The sequence below is a fragment of the Chinchilla lanigera genome, unplaced genomic scaffold (genome assembly GCF_000276665.1).
Source record: "Chinchilla lanigera isolate Chin_1 unplaced genomic scaffold, ChiLan1.0 scaffold00011, whole genome shotgun sequence".
NCBI classification, from domain to species: Eukaryota; Metazoa; Chordata; class Mammalia; order Rodentia; family Chinchillidae; genus Chinchilla; species Chinchilla lanigera.
In genome coordinates, this window is record NW_004955412.1 from 9,779,046 (window position 1) to 9,799,427 (window position 20,382).

Here is a 20,382-nt window from a genome sequence, read left to right on the forward strand (position 1 = left end):
GAAAGGTAAAATATGAAGTAGCTAAGCTTGGAAAACCAGTCACATTGGAAGACATATACCCTGAAAATAGGGGTACTGTTCTTAAATACTCCATATTCAGTCACCCCCACCTTTCTTCGCCCCCCCAGCATCCAAATCCCTGGCATGCAGAATAAGATGGGGCAGATCGAGGAGGTGCAAAAGGTCTTTTCTGGAGGTCAGAGCCCCAGGAGAAAGACCTAAAGGAACCGGCATCAGCAGTTTCTAAGTGAACCGGCCCATTGCATCGCTCCACAGGGAAGCGCACTGCAGGCAAGCGTCAGTAACCCTCTTCCTCCACCCGTCAGTGTGGGAGTTTTTTTTAAATAGAATACAGACTATAGGGGCTGGGGATTTAGCTCAGCGGCAAAAGCGCCTGCCTGGCAAGCGCAAGGTCGTGAGTTTGGTTCCCGGTACCGGAGAAAAACCAAAAAAAAAAAAAAAAAAAAAAAAAAATAGAATACAGACTATAGCATATATCTGGCATATTTTTCAACATAAATTTAAAGGTGACCAAGTATCACTATATTTAACAATCTGAACCTTATTTGAAATTTATTATTAAAGTATGCTGTGCTAAAATTTATCTTTGTATTGTCTGTTAAAGAGAAGATGTAAAGTTAAATTTGAATTTTACTATATAATGGTGCATAATTTTTTTAAAACTCTTGAAAAAGTGGCTACTACCCTTGCAAACAACATTTCGTGCCGAGTCAAATCAATTTTTAAAATGTACCCAACAAAGGAAGTGAATAATCATAAGGATATTCACCAGAGTATAATTAACATACTTGAAGGTAAAACCCAAAAAATAAAACTCACGTTTAAAAATATACAGTACTAGGATTCATTGTCCCATGACAATATATAATTTCTCCTATTATTTTTCTTTTATCACATGAAGAGAGCTATGTCATTATTTGTATAAAATACTCTGCTTTTCCTCAACTTTCCATAATGAATCTATCTGACCTACAAACAAATGAGTCTTATTCCTTTGGGCAGAATTAATGAATGATTTTACCTCTGCATTTCTCCCCGAACCTGAAATAACACATTCATGTATTCAGTATCTGCTTCTTCACCGCAGCACTTTCCACCAGGTAGCTTAATTTCTCACAGAAATATAAAACACCCCCACCAGATTCCTGTCATTAGTAAAGACTCTTGGCCCTGTTACTTATTCTAAGTTAAATCTGTTTGTACATATACGGTCTTAAAATGCATCCCAGAAATCTCTAAAGTAATTCTAAAACCCAAATATCCACATTTTTCACCGTAAATCATCTGTTGTCATTTCCACTAATGTGGGAAAGAACACTTTCCTACCAAAAATATTCATATGCTTACTCTTGCACAGCCTTGGATGCAACAAAACAAGCTGTCCATTTAACTTTCGTGGTATAAATTTTAAAAGCCCAGGAAGTAAGAGACTAAATTTCATGAAGCGAACCAAAATATCTCCTCTCTCTTTGCATCTTTATCAGCACGCTACAAAGAAAACCATATCTTGAAATGTATCTTCTGAAGTCATGATTTTCAGGTTTTTAAACTATGGCTCTCTAATACCTACATACAGTTGTCAGGTGTTTAACAGAAAAACAAGACCAACCTACTTCTCTCCCGCTGTCATTATGAGGTTTTGAAATAATTCAGCAACAATTTTATCCATGTTATTGTGCCTTTCAATCTCTTTTAAAAGTATCAACCACCAAAACAAATCTCTAAACCCACAATCTGGGTCAGATTATTAAAGGAAAAGAGCAGAAATTAAAACTAGAGACAAAATTCCAAAACTAGGACAATATGGCAACTACTGATTCTCCAGACTTCTTTTTATTATCTGAAAATTTCTTTCTTTTTGGATGGGAATCTACTAGTTTACTGTGCCAATAATATTTCACACTACACAAAGCACTGATTAGATTTTCAGGTCAAAATAATAATTAGTTTGGCACCAATTATTTAGTAAATGAAAATATTTTCCAAATATTCAGTATTTAATGGAAATACATTGGTATCTTGGTTCGCAAATGCTTTTGTTTGCAAACCAAAGGGTTTGGCAAAATTTTGGTTTTGTTTGCGAACTCGGCATCACGTAATGAACACAACCACAGCCATCTTTCCTACGTGAACACAAATATGGTGACTTGCTCCAGAATCACGGAACAAATTAAGTTTGTGAACTGAAATACCACAGTAAAATTAAGAGGTGGTGAGTGATGGATACACGGTCTGGAGATACACATAACTATGAAAATACAAGTACCTAAATTCAGAAGTAAAATTGCTGAATGAAGTAGAAAACCTGGTAGAATATACGAATTATAACACTGTGGAAAATTTGTTCATGATCATGCTGACCTGAATTTCTTCCCAGATGTCTTCATCCAACAAGGTAGCAGCTCGATGATGCTGCAAAGGGACTATCAGGCAGTGCCCTTCGGAAAGAGACCGGAAGTTGGGTAAACATAAATAAACCTGCAGGGAAAAAATTCCCAAGGTGAAATGTTGTTGCAAGTTATTCCTAGTTGGAACACATGAGCTTCTCGTAGGGAAAAATCTAATCGTATTTAATGAAGTATACTTACATATGGGAAACACTGTTAATATTTTTAAAGCCATAAAGATAGCTTTTAAAAAACTAGAAATCTAGAGCAAAAGGATCAATTTTCATTGCTACCCATCACACAAAGACAAAAATTTCCAAAGGCAAAAATGATTATATTTTTTTCTTGAGCTGAGGAGCTATACACATTGAAAGCCTTTGAAAGAACATAATTTTTGAGAAATAAAAAGTTTCTGGGCCTGGTAATGCCAAGAGCAGTCTAACTGATGTCTACCTGTCAGTTAGTCACTTTCTGGTTGCTCAGACATAATACGCCCAATTTAAAGGAGAAGGGAATCATTTCTCATCATTTCTGCTTCACAGTTTCAGTGAGCTCAAATCATAGCTGGCAGACTCCAAGACAGAAACATAGTGAAAGAGCACGGCAGCAGCGGGCATGGTGGCGCACGCCTGTAATCCCAGCACTCGGGAGGCTGAGGCAGGAGGAACGTTGCAGGTTCGAGACCAGCCTGGGCTACAAAGTGAGCTCAAGGCCAGCCTGAACTACATAGTGAGACCTTGTCTCAAAAAGACAAAAAAATAAAAAAATAAATAAATAAACATGGCGGAAGAAAGCAGCTCATGCCACAGAAGAAAGAAGGGAGGAGCTGGGAACAAGGACACAACTTATGAGACACACCCCTCCCCCAGGGACCCATGTCTTCAACCAGGCCCCACCTCAAACTTAAGACTTTTGGGGGACATTTTTTTTTTAAGACTGAAACCATAACATTCCAGGCAATGCATGGAAGTGTGGGGTGAAATCAAAAGTGTAGTCGCATTGCGCTCTTGTGGGCTTCTGGAGGTGACTGTGATCCTGTAACATATTTTTGCTTCTCATCTCAGGCCTTCTGAAATACAGGTAGATGTCTACATCACCCAATAACTCTTGCATTCCGCATATCTGGAAAGATAGCACCATCTGGATGATGCAAAGTTTGGCCATCAGCTTGAGTAAAAGCTAGCCCCCTTGGACCACAGCTGCAGCAGCCCCTGAATGCCTAAATGGCTAACCTCAGGGGTACATCTCCCTACATGGCCCTAACTGAGCAAGCTCTCTCTTCAAGTGAATGATTTACCATTCTGTATTCTTCAGTCTGTGATGGGTGGGGTTTCTGATTTCTGCGATGTAAACAAGCTTTCTGCCAGAGTATAACAGAGCTCTAACAAATCACTCATTTGCAACTGAAACCTCCCGAGCCTGGCCTTCGCTATCACATTCCTATCAGCATTCTGGTCTCCTGAGCTCCAACCAGAATCATCTTTCAAGCTCAGTGTACAGCATTCTAGGGCCTCTCTAGCCTCCATCTCCAAATTTTCTACTCTAGCACCCAATTTTTCTAAATTCTTCCCACACATCAGTTCCAAAGCCTTCTGAACCATGTAGTCAGGTACTATCAAAGCAACAACCCCACTCCCAGTACCAACTTTTCTGTATTAATTACTTTCCCCATCACTGACTGATAATCCTGATACCCATAATTTAAAAACCAGAAGTTTATTCTAGCCCAAGGTTTTAAGAGGATTTGGTCCATACTCAACAAAGCTTCAAAGCAGAAATGGCATGGTGAAAGCATGGCAGTGTGAATCAGTTCCCATCCTGACAGCCAAGAAGCAGAGAGAGAAGGGAATATTCAGATAAAAGAATATACCCTTCAAAGTGAGTAACTTACTCCATCCAACCAGGGCCCATCTTCCTCTGTGAGACTTTGGGGGACATTTTAGATCTAAACCATAACACCTTCCTTCTCTCACTAGCTGAAAAACCAATCTAGCGAAGAGGGAAAGGAAATAAGCTCAGGATGCCCTCACTGCTCATTAAACTGTGTTTACTTACATTCATGTATTACTTAAAATCTGGTGCTATTTTTAAAATTATATACAAATAGTCTTTTTTTTAAAAAACAAAAGGTCAATCAGGATGCACACAGTGAACAAAAGGTTTCATTGGAGAACATAATATTCTGCAAAAGGCGTAATCTTATTTCATATTACTTTTGTTAAGTTTTTACTAGAACAATTTTACATGGCAGATATGTATTTATTTAATAAATAAAGCAAATTTTAAAAATTGTGCTGAGAAAGGACAAAGTAGGTACAATATTTATCTAAACTTACTAGGAGGGAGGAGGGAGCAAAGGAAGCAATGAAGGCAAGACAGCAAGCCATGGGCATATGCGTAGACAATTTACAAATGAAATATTGAAATATCAGAAAATGAAATACTGAAGAAAATAACTACACTTACAACACGACTACTGGGATAATGCTGGGGAATCAACAATGAGCAAAGAGACACAAATCCTGCTCATAAAGAATCAGTGAAAGAAAAAACAAAAAAGGAATCTGTGGAATGCTATACACTGAACGTCTGTGTCCTCCCCAAATTTTTATGTTAAACCTAAGGCAACATGACTCTAGTAGGTAGAGTGACTCAGTCTCTGAATTGCTTTAAAATACTGTTTGCCGTCTCAGTTTAAAGTCAAAGTAATTCCTTAGAAACTCACAATCGTGTATGATTTACTCAAGGAATATTGAACAGAAGGATTTGTTTTTTATTCACATTAAGAAAATTCATTAGCTACAATGTGTGAAACAAGCAATCACACTTTATAGGAACCAATGAAATTTCTTCTAATCAACACTTAAAATATTTCTTTTATTACAATTGGTAATGCATATTAATTGCAAAAATTAATGAGTTTCATTGCAACATTTCCATACATGCATATTAGGTGCTTTGACTGTATCCAGACACCCTACGATCTTCTCTTACCACCCACTTCCATCTCATCTCTTCCCCTTACAGATTGGTCCCTTTCTAATATCATGTTGTTATGGTTTGTGTCTGCGTGTCCCCCACATCCTCATGCAGTCATGGGGCAGGCTTCTAGATTTATGATTGGTTCATGGTCCAGTGTTGGAATTATGAATGTGAGTGCTACACCCGCCCTGGGGCGGGTAGTTTGCATATAATGTAAGGGAGGGAAAGAAGCTGCTTGACACTGCTCCTCCCTTTTGCTCTGGTTGCTTTTGCTGTTTTCTGCTGCCATAAACTGTTGCCCTCTGCCATGTGCCACTGCCTTGGAGCCTTGTAGTATGGACTGAAACCTCCACACACTGTGAGCTAAATAAACCTTTCCTTCCTTAATTTTGGGCTTCAGGTATTTTGTCCCAGCAACAACAGAAAGGTAACTGAGACACATGTCAACTTTTTTTTCCTACAGCCCATAAAGTGTGTATATACTGAAACAGTCACAGATGAAAAGCTAAAGGTGATGATAGCTTTCAGACCACAGATAGTAGAATAAAGCACAGATAGAAAAGGTAGATATTCAAATGCTTCAAAGCCTTCTAAATGAAAAGCCTGGTCTGAGAGGGAAGAAACTGATTGGCCAACTCAGTAAGCAAAGAGGAAGAATTTAATACCATTAGAAACACTAAACGGAAAATATGGATTATCTCATAGCAGAAAAGGAAAACTAAGAAGAGAACAGGGATGTATGAGATATTAGTAAGAGTTGAAGAAATAGAAGTACCTTTTCACTAGCTAACAGTTTCCATTGGCCAGTGAATTAACAAATGGCTACTTTGGACACAACTGCTATGCTTGGGAGGTGTTTATTTTATCCCTACTAAAACTCATGTTGAAATTTAATTCACAGCATAGAGATGTCAGAACCAAAGAGGCAATTAGGTCACGAGAACACCACCCTCATAAGAATGAGTGTATTTCCCCCAAGAATGAGTCATTGTAAAGCAAATTCAGCTGTCCTTGGCCCTCTTGCTTCCATTCTTACTATGCGATTCTTCCATCATGCTTGGGACAGCACAAAGCTTCACCAGAAGCCACGCAGATCGTGGTACCATGGTGTAGTGCATTGATAACTGGTGGTCAACTTATAACCCCCAGCTGAACTGAGTGAGTGGTGCTGAGTGTGGGAGGCCCACCTGAGGACTGTTGCCAGCAGCATAAGAGGCAGACCTGGAGAAGAAGAAGCGAGGCTGTTGGGAGCTGAGAGAGACTGTGGGGAGCTGGCTTTCCTGATGAACTTGGCTGTTTTCATCCTCCGAGGAGCTTGGGACCTCGCTGGCACTGAGAATGGCTTTGGTTCACTTTGGGGAGCTCTTGTCCTCACTTTGAGCATAGCTGCCTGGTTCTGGAGGGGAAGATGGTGCACTGCCAGCCTCCTGGAAAAGCTTGCTGCATCGGCTTCCCTGATGGGAACTCGGCCATCCTCATCATCAGAGGAGCTCGGGACCTCACTGTTGCCGACGATGGCTGTGGTACCTTTTGGGGGAGCTCTGATTCTTCTGAGCATCACTTCCTGGCTCCAGTGCAGATCCCTCAGCCTGCTAGCACAGGTCCTTCATCCTGCTGGCACAGACTTTGTAGATTCCACCACTGACCTTTGGGCCTTCTCAGCAGATCCATAAAAGAGACCTGCGTGAGACGTTGTCATGGGTTCTGGGCCTCCAGTTGGATTCGTGGGAGGCATTGTTATGAGCTCTGGGTATTCAGCTCAACTCATGTAGGACATTGTTGTGGGATCCACGCCCTCAGCTGGATTCCTTGGTCTTAGTGTATGGACAGATTCCCTGCACTCTTTTGTATACTGTTCTTTGGGTGACTTATAAATAATCATATAAAGTATGTGTCCTGTATTATGTTGTTCCCCTTGCAAAATAAGCCACCCCAAACCAACACACATGGTCTTGAGCTTCCCTACATGTAGAACTATGAATTAAATACACCTCTTTTCTCTGTACTTATCCAACCTCAGGAGCTTCCGTGTAGCAACAAAAATGAACTAAGACAAAACCTATATGGCAGGATAGTATTAAGTGGTCTGCACACCTACTGCCTCTGTGCCTCTCTCTGCACACACACCAGTCCTCAGGAACCTACCGACAATGGAATCATTGAAAAACGCCCAAATTTAAGCTAAAGCACTGTAGAAAAACTTAAAATATTATCTGACGTTTGTTGTACTCCTGCATGTTTAAAAGTATGGATGAGACTAAAGGAAAATGAAATACTTATCTATAGATATTTATAAAAATTTAAATATTTATGTGAAAGCCCAGAAAAAAACTTAGAAAAATACCTAAAAGTAATTAGTTAAGATAAGGTCTTTTTTCTTTTAAAATTGGTTAAATGTTAAACTGATTTCTTTCATTTATCTTCTTGATAAAAACTGGAGGGAAAGGGCAACAGAGTAAGGAGAAAAGTAAAGACGATCAAAGTTCAAACTGATGAAACCCCTATCTTAGTGACCTAAAGGTGTTAAAGACTGTGTCTATACGACAACAAATGAAGTAAATAAATATGTATACACATAATCCCTACATTACTGGGCCCTGAGGCTAACATTCATTCGCCCAACGTTTCCACTCACACGTTCTCTTTCTTACTCCAGTGCAGCCTTCTCGTTCCATCAGCACCAACCTCAACCCCTCTCAAGGCCTTTCACTCACTGATGCCGCTTCCTGGAACATTCAGTCCGCGCCTATCTTCACCCTGTTGGTTCCTTCCCATCTTGCACAACTTACTAACGTCTCAGAGGACCTTACTAGACCACCTTTTCAAAACGAATACTCCCCCACCATTTTATCCCACTTCCTTACTTTACTTGCTTTACAACAATACCCTCAAAGCAGGACAAGTATTAATGTCCTTATTTTGTGCTCTATGTCAGTACATTAAAAGCCTCAAATTTTTCCCTTATTATATATTTTTCCCATGACCTAATGAGGATTTAGCATATATCAGAGACATAAAAATTATTTACTTAATGTAAAAATTAAATATTTATTGAAATACATTACTATTATGGACCATGAACAGGAGTAAGTGACTGATACTTAACAGTGATTACAAGTTATTTCCATGTTCATAAAGCTTAAAGTCTATTGATAGACCCAACAACAAGTAAATCAAAGAAAATACAATGAACTTCAAATTGTAAGATAATCTACAAAGAAACAAACCGATGCTATGGGAAAATACGCAAAGGAACAGAAGCTATTGAAGACTCCATCCCTATGAGGTGAATTTGAGTCAAGCGCTATCACAAGATGGCAAGGCTAGTAAAGGGCAGAAGCAGGATGTGAACCCATAAAGTGTGGCCCCACAGTTCAGAACATTAACCACTACTCAACAGCACTTCTCAAAAGAACAGAATCACACACGGAAAGAACCTCTTGTCACTTAAAAATTTATACTTGCTTTATGGACAATTCTAAGAATTATAAGAATTTAGAAAAATATCTGAAACACAGAAAAGAAAGCTAGTCTTTGGGGGAGCGTATAAAAATATGAAAAAAGAAGCAATTCTATGTATACGAATCAATCTTTTCCCTGGGGCAACCAGTTTTATATTTCTTACCTTAACACCTATTGCAACAATAAGGTGCTTGGGAAACCGAGAACTGTCAAAACAATACAGACACTTTTCCATGTGTGCAGCAAGACGCTGGTGCTCAGCGATGGCCTTTTTCCTCTGGTTCTGCTCCTCTTCACCAACACGTCCTCGCTCAGCTGCTTTGGACACAAACATGTCGTCCAGAGTATAATGGTCTCCATCTACTTTTCCCATATACTGAAAAATCAAAATAACAGTAGTAGGGATGCAGTGGTTACGATTTAATGTACAATAAAGTCATATCTGTAAGTTCTATGATAAAACTTACACATTAAAAAATAAATTTAAACAATCATGATTATATTTAGATTTGATCTTCCACTGTCAGTCAATCCATCAACACAGTCACCATCAATATCGTCACAACTAAAGTTTACTAAATATTTACAATATGCAACTCTGAAATTTTTTGTTTGTTTTGCTTTTTTGGTTTTTTTTTCCAGTACCAGGAATCAAACTAATGACCTTGTGCTCGCCAGGCAGGCGCTGTGCCACTAAGCTAAATCCCCAGCCCCTGCAACTCTGAAATTTGATTATGTTTTACACTCATATGAAGCACTGACCACTATAATTACTACGTAAGAGACAATCTGAAACATACAGATATAACTACTTTCACTTTTTAAATTAGCATATACACTATAAAGAACATAAAATATTTTTCTGTGGCTGGGGATTTAGCTCAGCGGCAAAGTGCCTGCCTGGCAAGTGCAAGGTCGTGAGTTCGGTTCCTGGTACCGGAGAAAAACCAAAAAAATTAAAAAATAAAAAAATAAAATAAATATTTTTCTACTTTATATCTTCTCCACACCTCCCCCAACATAATCTGTGAACAGACTGATGTTTTTAAAACATTAAACACACATTTTACTTGAGTCTCTGCTTAAAATGAAGAGCTGCATAAGTCAAATTCAAACTCTGGTATCACCTACAAAATCAGACACAAAAAGGTATTATGATAAAAACCTTGGGTTCTACACCCAAAATAACCACAGTAAAGTTCTATCTCCTGTCTGTAACCTTTAACTATTTATTCTCTCTATCGTCTCTCTATCCCTTATTTCCTCATTTTACAGTGCTTATAACATTATTATCCATCTGCTGGGGATATCCTCACAATTACATATCTGATAAGGAATTTATATCAAAATATACAAAGAACTCCTCTACTCAACAACAACAAAAACTGGCAGAGGAGGTGAAGAGACAATTTTCCAAAGAAGATGTATGAGTGGTCAATAAATATACGAAAATATACTCAAAATCATTATCAGGGAAAGGCAAATCAAACATCCAGGAGTGATTCCCTTCACACTCACTAAGAGCAGAACGAGACAGATAACAAGTACTGTCAAGGATGTGATGAAATTAAAACCTTCATATGGTTGATGGGAATGTAAAATGGTGTATCCGTTCTGGAAAACAGTCTCCTAGCTCCTTAAATAACTAAATATAAATTAACTAATAAACAAACATGTGGGTTACCACTTTTATTCCATTTCTAGGCATTTACCGCAAGAAAAATGAAAACATACCTACACAAAAACTCATACACGAGTCTTTACAGCAATATTATTCATAATAACCAACAGCTGAAAACACCCTAAATGCTCATCAACTTATGAAGGGATGAACTTGTTGTTGACCCACACAATGACCTATTATGCAGCCATAAAAAGGAATGAAGCACTGATACATGCTACAAGGTAGATTTTCTAAAAATCATTATGATAAGTAAAGAAAGCCAACCATAAAAAAAAGCCACTGGTGCCGCATATAATTCTATTCATATGAAATGTCTGGAACAGAGAAATCTATAGATACTGAAAATATTTATTGGCTGCTCAGGCCTCAAGGGCAGAAGGATTTGAGAGTGAGAGGAATAGGATTTCCTCCTGCAGTGGTGAAATGCTCTAAATTCACTGTAGTGATGGCTGTGGCATTATACACAAATATACTGAAAACCACTGAATTGTATGTTGTAAGTCAACAAATTCTTTACCATGAAAATTGTATCTTAATGAAGTTGTTTAAAAAAGAAAAAGAATTACTTTATCCAAAAACAGTTATGATCCTTGCCCTCTGCTCCCCAGAGAGAAACTAAGCCTTCAGAACTTCCTGCCTGATAAGATCATTTTTGTTGACCTGAGACCCTTGCGCCACACTAGATAGCGAATGCTAATAATGTGCTTAAACAAGTAGTTTTATTAGGTGGCTCTGGGCCACCTATCAGCTTCACCTCCAGAGTAGCTGGAAACTAAGCTCAGCAATCTGCACAATTAATTGTGTCCATATGAATTTTGCTAAGGTGTGAATGAGATTCGCTGGCTGTCAGTACTTTGTGGGTATTGTCATGCATCACTCCTGGGAGAAGTTAGCACTGCATACAACTCACTGGCACAGTGAAGCACTTGAAGCCCTCCTAGACACTGTTCTATTATGTCCCTTCCTTTGGTTGATTTTAGCTGGTATTCTCTCTGAAATTAACCTTAACTATGAGAAACACAAATTGTAGTGAATTGTGAATCTTTCTAGCAAAATACTAACCCTAAGGATGGTCTTGGGAAGCTCTGTGCAGCTGGCGTCAGAAGAAGGGTGAGTCTAGGGATGCTCTAGTATCCCATTTGGCTGGATGGTTAAGGACTCAGGACGCAGTTACAGAGCTGGTCACAAGGAGCTCTGCGAAAGAGAAATGTGGACCGACCTCTCCATATGAACACAGAGTGGGAAGACATCTGTGCCCTACGTAAAAATATTTATGCCACTAGCTACTCCTATCATTGCCCCCAAAGAGTTTATGAACAATGGGGCCGCGTAGAGAAAAAACTTGGATGTGCTAAACAACACCAACTTCCACTGTCCAAGCCAACCTTATTGAAGCTCCTCCTGAATGCCCCACATGCCGACCACAGAAACCAATACTAAGATCCTCTGTGATACTATTCCCCTGGGGACCAGGCAGCTACCCGGCAGCAGGTAGAGACACTTAACCGATTCCATCACGCAGAGCGCTGTGTTTTGCTCATACTGGAATAGACACTCTCTCTAGGTCATTTATTTTCCCACTTTGAAGTTTGAGTAAAATATAACAACAAATACCAATAGGTAAAATAACAACCATTGATAACTCCCTAAAAAAAAACTCTGAAATACAATGAATTAACTTTCATCTTCTAATAACTCAGATGTTCAGATCTTAGAGGAAAACTGAAGACATTTTAGTGCCACATAGAAATAATGGGTTGCGACAAATCTACGTAATCAGTATTACATTATTACTAAGAAACAGACAAGGCAGTCTATTCTCAAAGCATTTCAAAATTATACCAATATTTTTAAACCAAAATTTTCATCAAAACAGTAAAATTGTCCTTCCAACTCCAGGCCCACAAATACATTGAAAAAAGATGAATTAGTTGATAAAACATGACTATGTTTCCTTAAGGAAAACTAATAAATTATTAAATCATATACTCAACTATGAACAATTTAAACTTAGATCAAAATCTGAGAGGACTCTCCAACAGTCTACACATAACTCTATCATGGTCAGAATTGGGACCTAATCACAATCAATTCTTACTTTTTAAGAACACAGAAAATAAACACTGGTGAGAATGTGGAGAAACTGGAACGCTTGTGTACGGCGGCTGGGAACATATACTTACGCAGCCACTATAGAAAACACCTGGCAGTTCCTCCTAAAGTTAAACACAGAGCTACCATTTGATCCAGCAATTCTAGATATACACTCAAAAAACCTAATGCTGGGCACAGTGGCACACACCTGTAATCCCAGCACTGAGGAGGGTGAAGCAGGAGGATTGCAGTGAGTTCAAGGCCAGCCTGGGCTACACAGTGAGTTCAAGCCCAGCCAGAACTACACAGAGAGACCCTGTCTCTACAAAAAATAAAGCTGAGACTCAGATACTTGTATACAAATGTTCATAACAGCATTATTCACAATAGCTAAAAGGTAGAAACAATCCAAATGTGTGTCAACAAATAAACGAGTTAAAAAAAATAATATGGTATGTACATATAATGAAGTATTTCTGTCTTAAGTAAAATTCTGATACACGCTACAATATGGACAAACTTGAAAATATCATGCTGAAAAAGTCAGATACAAAAGGACACAAACTGTATTACTCTATTTATATAAATTATCCAGAATATAGAAATCCAGTGGCAGAAAGACGCTGTGGGAGAGGAGAGAAAATCGAAGCATAAGAGCTGATAGATGTTCAATGGATATAAAACTTGTTTCAGATAATTAAAAAAAAAACCTTCTGGATAGGCCAGTGTGGTCATGCATACCTGTAACCCCAGTTATGCAGGAGGCTGAGGCAGGAGGATCCTAAGTTTGATGCCAGCCCAGGCAACTTATTGAGAATCTGACTAAACAAATTTTAATAAAAAATACAGTAATAATAATAATAAGATGGGTTGAGAATATAGCTTAGTGTGAAGGCCCTGGGTCCAACCCCAGTGAGGATTTCTAGAAATGGATGGGTGATGGCTGTACAACACTAGGAATATACTTTCAGCCACTGAATTATATACTTAAAAATGGTTAAAATAGAAAAATGAGCAGAGAATTTCTAAACTAAAGAATGTTAAATAAATATTTTTCTAATGCTCCCACCTCCCTCCTACTCCCTGAACTCCAAGGTAAGGTTCAAAACAAATGAACACTATTTTGTTAAGCTCCATAAAATGAACTCCTGCCTACGGCTTTTTCAGTTCCACATAAAAACAAAATATTCTACGATTTTATGGCACCAAATTTCAATTTCCTCTAAGGGACACCACAGGAATATATATATGATTTCATATTCCTGCATTCACCTCCTCCAAATCTAATTTCACCCGTGTCTATGCAAGTCCACACAAGTGGGAACGGCTGGCTACCAGAAGAATGAAAAGGACCAAAGGATGTTGCAAGCTGGTGATTTCGCTTTTCCTCAGCTCACTCTAAGCAAACCTTTAAGAAAGCTGGATCACTTACTCTCGAGATTTGTTGTTAGTTTACTTAAAATGAACAAGTAAAAGATTTGTCTAGTATGTATTATAGAAATCTTCAATGTGTAATTTAAAGCTTACTTTCACCAAAAAATACATTAAGCCTTAAAAACATATTAAGCCTCAAGCATTACAAACATACAAAAAAATAAAACTACCAACAGAAATACTTTTATTAGATAAATAAATATCTTTTATTAGATAAAATTATCTTATTTTTTAGAATTTAACATAAAACCCTAATTTGAGTGTTTTTCTCTTCTACCAGTCTTCTCTTCCATTTTTTCCACCCCTCTAGCCCATTTTTAATGCTCTACCAGTGCAACAAGCATAAAATTACTGCCCACAGTGTGAACAGAATTAATGAGGAAAGATGTATATAGATTTCACAAGATGTGTCTGAGTTTGTTGCCAAGGGAACACTGACGTTTTAAATTTTAAATGGGGGAGTTTATATTTAAAGAATGTCAGAGTCAATACAATGTATTTTAAGAAAGAGCAAACACAACTTATTGCTCCCAAATACCAATAAATGACACACAGAAATTGCACGAAGACAATTAAATCTAGGCAATACTCAACAACTACCCATTAACATGAGTCATTTGAAATGGGGCAGTGTTTAATGAAAGAGCTGGCCAGGGAGTTAAAAGTTGAAGCTTCTGGTGCTGCCTTTTATAACTCATTAGCTATGGGGAGCAGGAAAGTCACTTCACCTCTCAGAAGCCATTTAGTTATCTCAGTTTCCTCATTTGTAAAATACAGAAGGTTAAACAAGACTAATAGAGTCTCCTTCGATAATCTGAAATTACTTGGTTCTACAATTTCAAAAAAAGATAAACACACATAATGTCTTCTAGAAAATTGTAATAAATACAATGGCATATATACAGTAAGAAAACATGAATATATTCTTTTTCTGGATCTTTTTACTGCTCCTTTTTTACCAATTATATATAATGTTTTCAGAAAAAACTGAAAAACACAGAGTATTTTTTTAAAAAACCAAACAACCATAATACCCCTACCCAAACAAATAAAATCAAATTTGTGTTTGGCACAAGACGCCTTTCTTGACCTGTTTTAAGAAAGAGATTTTATTTAAGATTTAATAGTAAAATACAACCAGAAGAAAGTTAATGTAATCTGAGTATTAGAATTGCAAGAAAAAGATGAGTAATAGGAAATAAAAAGTAAAATATGTATTGATAACAAAAGGCAATCAAGTAGATTTGAATGCTGACCGGAAATAGTATCAAACTTGCTGTCCAACAAGAAACCTTTTCTGCCTCTACCTCGTTTAAATTAGGTCACCCAGGTATTGCTCCCAGACTTTTCACTTGCCTTTCACAGTAATCTGTACGTCTGTAATTACCAAACTCACTTTTCATCATTATCTCTATAATATTTCTTTTTTTTTTTTTTTTTTTTTTTTTAAGGATAAAAGGAGGGAAACATTAACAGACATACAACATTTTACAACATATCACAAGCACAATACAGACAATACAGAGTTCCAAACAAAGTGGTAGGGAATTAACAATGGTGGTTGTATTACATATTGATATCTTCAAAGTGGCTTCTCATGAAAACAGATATAGACATGCAATACTGGTCAACCAAAGACTCATTGACAGTATTTCTTTTTCCTTAGTAGCCTATGAGCTCTAGGAGCACGTCTTCCTTACATGCCCATGGATCTCCAGCAGGAAAACAACTCACATGCCAAATAACAAGTAGCAGTTGGTGTATATCACCTCCTCCTGACTGGCTGCTTCTCCCAAGGCCTTAGATCCATTTTCAGGGAAACTAGTAAGGAAGGGAAATATCCAAATTCAAAGATATTTGCCACGACATTATGCATCACTTAGATATCCTAAATCCGGGAATTAATAAACTATGGTTTACAGGCCTAACCTGGCTCGCTATGTTTTTATAAATAAAGTTTCGCTGAAATAGTCACAAGTACTTATTTACGTATTCTGTATGGGCGCCTTTGTGCCACAATAGCAGAGCTGAAAGATGAAACCAAAACCCAAAGTATTTACCACCTGGGACTCTGTCACAGAAACTAAGAAACAGGCTAACAAGCTTTTGTGATCACTCCACGAAAATATTTAACATCTCTAAAGTACCTGCCAGTGATATTACTATTTCTAAAAATATAATAACTACTTAGCTTAAGAATAAGAGATTAAACATAGTATTTACAGAAATGGTTAATACTCCAAATATTTTACTTATATAACCTTTTGATATTACTTCAAATTTTTACCACAGCTAATTTTAAAGGTACAAAACAAATTGCTACTATGCTGTGGTTAATTATTAGGCAGGATGAACTAAAAGTCACAATGCCAAATCAGTATTTCCATAGCAACCTGAACCTCCATTAGCTCTACCACAAATAAGTAATGACTGGCACTGCTTTACGCATTTAAAAAAACACCTTTGTCCTTTGTTAAGAGAAATAGCCCAGTTTGATTCTAATCAACCTTCTCCTTTCTGCTATCACATACAAATCAATCAATATTACCTCTTCAAAAGAAACACAAAAAATTTAACATCATTACAGGAAGAGAAAATGGCTGTCATTGTCTTATTTCTTAGGAGGCTAAAACCAAACTAACATCCTATTAATAATACAAAGAAAACAATTTGATTGTAAAAACAACACACTTGAAAAAATAATAATGCAACACTATCAACTATATATAAATTGATCAACACTTTAATGAAAAATCTGGATGTATCAGCTGTACAATGACTTGTCCAGTTTGAAGTTTAATTAATGCTATCAGTATTGATTTTTGCTTAAAATTATTAGAAAATATATAAATTGTATGAAAAATGTGAAAAATGAATGGAAAGTGGGAAAGAAACACTAACTGCCTACTATCTATCATAGAAATCCCTCCCATAAATAAATATAATATGATGGCTTCATCTCAAACATGTTATAAAACTGGGATATTATTTGATAAATCATACTCGTTAAAGGTAATACAGATGAATAGTGGACTTTTTAAGAGTCAAAGATCACTGGTAAATTTTTCTTAATATTCTCACATCAGGGGCTGGGAATCTAGCTCAGCGGCAAAAGTGCCTGCCTGGCAAGCGAAAGGTCGTGAGTTCGGTTCCCGGTACCGGAGAAAAACAAAAAAAAAAAAAAAAAAAAAATTCTCACATCAATAATGTCCTAGTTTAGGGGCTGGGGATTTAGTTCAGTGGCACAGCACCCGCCTGGCAAGCACAAGGTCATGAGTTCAATTCCCAGTACTAGGAAAAAAAACAAGAAAAAAAAAAATGTCCTAGTTTAGGAAACTCCAGTTTTAAAAATCAATTATAAAATGTTAAGAGACACCAAAGAGTCAATGTGGTATTTACACATGTCTGATTCATTTCACTTCAGAGTATGGTCTCAAAGTGCATCAGTTTACTTTGAAATGTCTCAAATTTATCCTTTTTATGGCTGAGTAGTACTCCATTGTATAAAAAAAAACTACATGTTCTTCATCCATTCACCAGCTGATGGACATCTGGTTTGTTTTTAAGATTTAGCCATTACAAACTGTGCTGCTATAAACATGAGTATGCATATATTACTGTAGTATGATGCTTTTCATTCTTTTGGGAAGATAATCAGCAGGGGAATTGCTGGGTCATGGAATCTCTAGTCCTCCTTTTTTAAAGAATCTCCACATTTAATTTCACAGTGGTTGCACCAATCTACACTCCCACCAACAGTGGAGAGGGGTTCCTTTTTCACCTACTGCCCTACAACCATTTGCTATTAGTTGATTTCTTGATAACATTCTTTCTGAGGTGAGATGGAATCTCAGCATTGTTTTAATTTACATCTCTCTAATAACCAGTGATGTTGAACATTGTTTCATATATTTATTTGCCATTTCTACTTCTTCATCTGAGAAATGTATATTTATCTCAGCTGTCCATTTTTGGATTGGGTCTTTAAATTTGGAGGATGTGAGTTTTTTCAATTTTTTGTATGTCCTAAGTATTAATCTTTTATCGGAGAAACAACTGGCTAAAATTTTTCCCACTCTGTGAGTTACCTTTTTACTCTCTTGGTGAATTCTTCTGCTGTGCAAAAGATTTTTAATAAGATTAGATCTCAGTTCTTGATTCCACATACTATTTCCCATATGATCAGGGTTTTTGTTCATGAAGTCTTTGCCTACACCTATGTCTTTAACTTTATCTACTGTCTCTTCCAGCATATTTGGTGTTTGTTTTAATATTCAGATCTTTGATCCTTTTTGACTTTAGTGCATGGTGATAGATATGGGTCTAGTTGTAGTCTTTGGTATGCGGAAAGCCACTTTTTCCAGTATCATTTATCAAAGAGGCTACCTTCCTTCCAGTGACATATTTGACCCCTTTATCAAAGATCAGGTGGCTGAGTCTGTTTGGAATTGTTTCTGCACCTTTCTAGTCTGCTCTACTGATCAGTAGCTCTGTAGTATAATTTCAAGTTAGGGATTATGATGCCATCTGCCTTGCTTTGTTACTCAAAATTGTTCTTGCTATTCCAGGTCTCTTCTGGTTCCACATGAATTTTAGCAATGTTTTCTCTCGTTCTGTGCAGTAAGCCATGGGTATCTTGATCCGGATTGCAGTAAATCTGTATAATAATTTTGGGAGTATGGCCATTTTCACTATGTTGGTTCTTCCTACACAAGAACAAACGTTATCTTTCCATTTCCTGATATCCTCTTCAATCTCCTTTTTCAGAGGACTGTAGTTTTCAGTGTAAAGATTTTTTCTTCTTTTGTTAGACTGATACCTAAGTATTTCATTTTTTTTTCATACTATTGTGAAAGGTGTTGTTTCCCTAGTTTCTCTCTGTCAGTTTGCTATTTGTGTAGAGGAAGGCTAGTCATTTTTTAGTGTTGACTTTGTATACAGCTACACAACTGAATTTGGTTATTAAATCTAGAAGACTTTTGATGGAGTTTTGGGATCTTCTATCACGTTATCTGCAAATCATGATAACCTCACTTCTTCCTTTCCTATCTTTATTCCTTTTATTTCTTTGTCTTAATTGCTCTGGTTAATGTTTCCAGAACTATATTGAATAAGTGCAGTGATAGTGAACATCCTCATCCTTGTATTTTTCCTGATTTCAGAGTGAAAACTTTGTTTTTGAACATTTACTATGATGTTGGCTGTTGATTTGTCATAGATGTCTTTTATCAAATGGAGATAAAGACCATGTGTTCCAATTTTCTGTAGGGTTTTTATCATGAATGGGCACTGACCTTTGCCAAAAGCTTTCTCTGCATCTAATGAGATGATCATGTGATTTTTGTCCTTAGCTCTGTTGATATGGTGTATTACATTTGTTGATTTGAGTATGTTAAACCATCCCTGCATCCCTGGGATGAATTCTACTTGGTGATGGTGTATAAATGTGTAACAGATTTTGTGAAGTAGAAACAAATTGTTCAAGAGGAAAAGGGAGTCTGGGAGAGCAAAACAGGAAAGGAAGGAAGGGGAAAGAAAAAAATAGAAAAGACAGATAAAATGTAAACAAAGTTTTATAAATAAGGAAGGAAAACGGGGTTGAAGAGAGGGGAGGGGAATGCGGAGAAAAGAGGAATTAGGATCTGTCACGTTCAGGTACAAATTCCCTATAATGATGGGGCCAGGGATTTAGCTCAGTGGTGCAGCTCCTGCCTGGAAAGCATGACGTCATGAGTTTGATTCCCAGTACCCCTCCCCCCAAAAAAATTCCCTATGATAAATGTGATCATCATGTATATCTAAATTGTATTAACAGGGCTGGGGATATAGCTCAGTGGCACAAATGCCTGCCTGGCAAGCTCAAGGTCCTGAGTTCAATTCCTGGTAACAACAACAACAAAAAGAAAAAAAAAACAATAAATTGTATCAATAAACTTAGTTTTTTGAAAATGTTAATGCTTTCAGGACCATGGACTGAGGCCATGAGGCTCTACTGGCCATAAAGACACAAGACGGGTTGGTCTTCTTCGATTTTGAAGTAATACTGTTACAGGCAGCTGAGTTAGATAGAAATATTATAGGCAGTCAGACAGGGCCAGGCCCTCAAAGGAGCCAACATGAGAGATGCGTATTTGCTGTGGGCCAGACTTCAAGACATAGGACTAAACAAATGCACCCACATACCTCCCAAGCGATGGACATCAGGGATTGATATTCTATTTTTTTTTTTTATTTTAAAGATAAAAGGAGGGAAACATTAACAGACATACAACATTTTACAACATATCACAAGCACAATACAGACAATACAGAGTTACA

At 37.3% G+C, this 20,382-nt stretch overlaps 1 protein-coding gene across 1 annotated transcript in view; it reads right to left on the minus strand.

Annotated features, from left to right (window-relative positions):
• Positions 1-20,382, minus strand: part of Cwf19l2 (CWF19-like 2, cell cycle control (S. pombe)) — a 102,269-nt gene that overhangs the window by 20,295 nt on the left and 61,592 nt on the right. The window contains exons 13-14 of the mRNA XM_005378021.2: positions 9,016-9,228; positions 2,383-2,499 (exon numbers count right to left, since the gene is read on the minus strand). Of these exons, the coding sequence (XP_005378078.1) occupies positions 2,383-2,499; positions 9,016-9,228 (330 nt within the window). The remainder of the gene's footprint in view (positions 1-2,382; positions 2,500-9,015; positions 9,229-20,382) is intronic.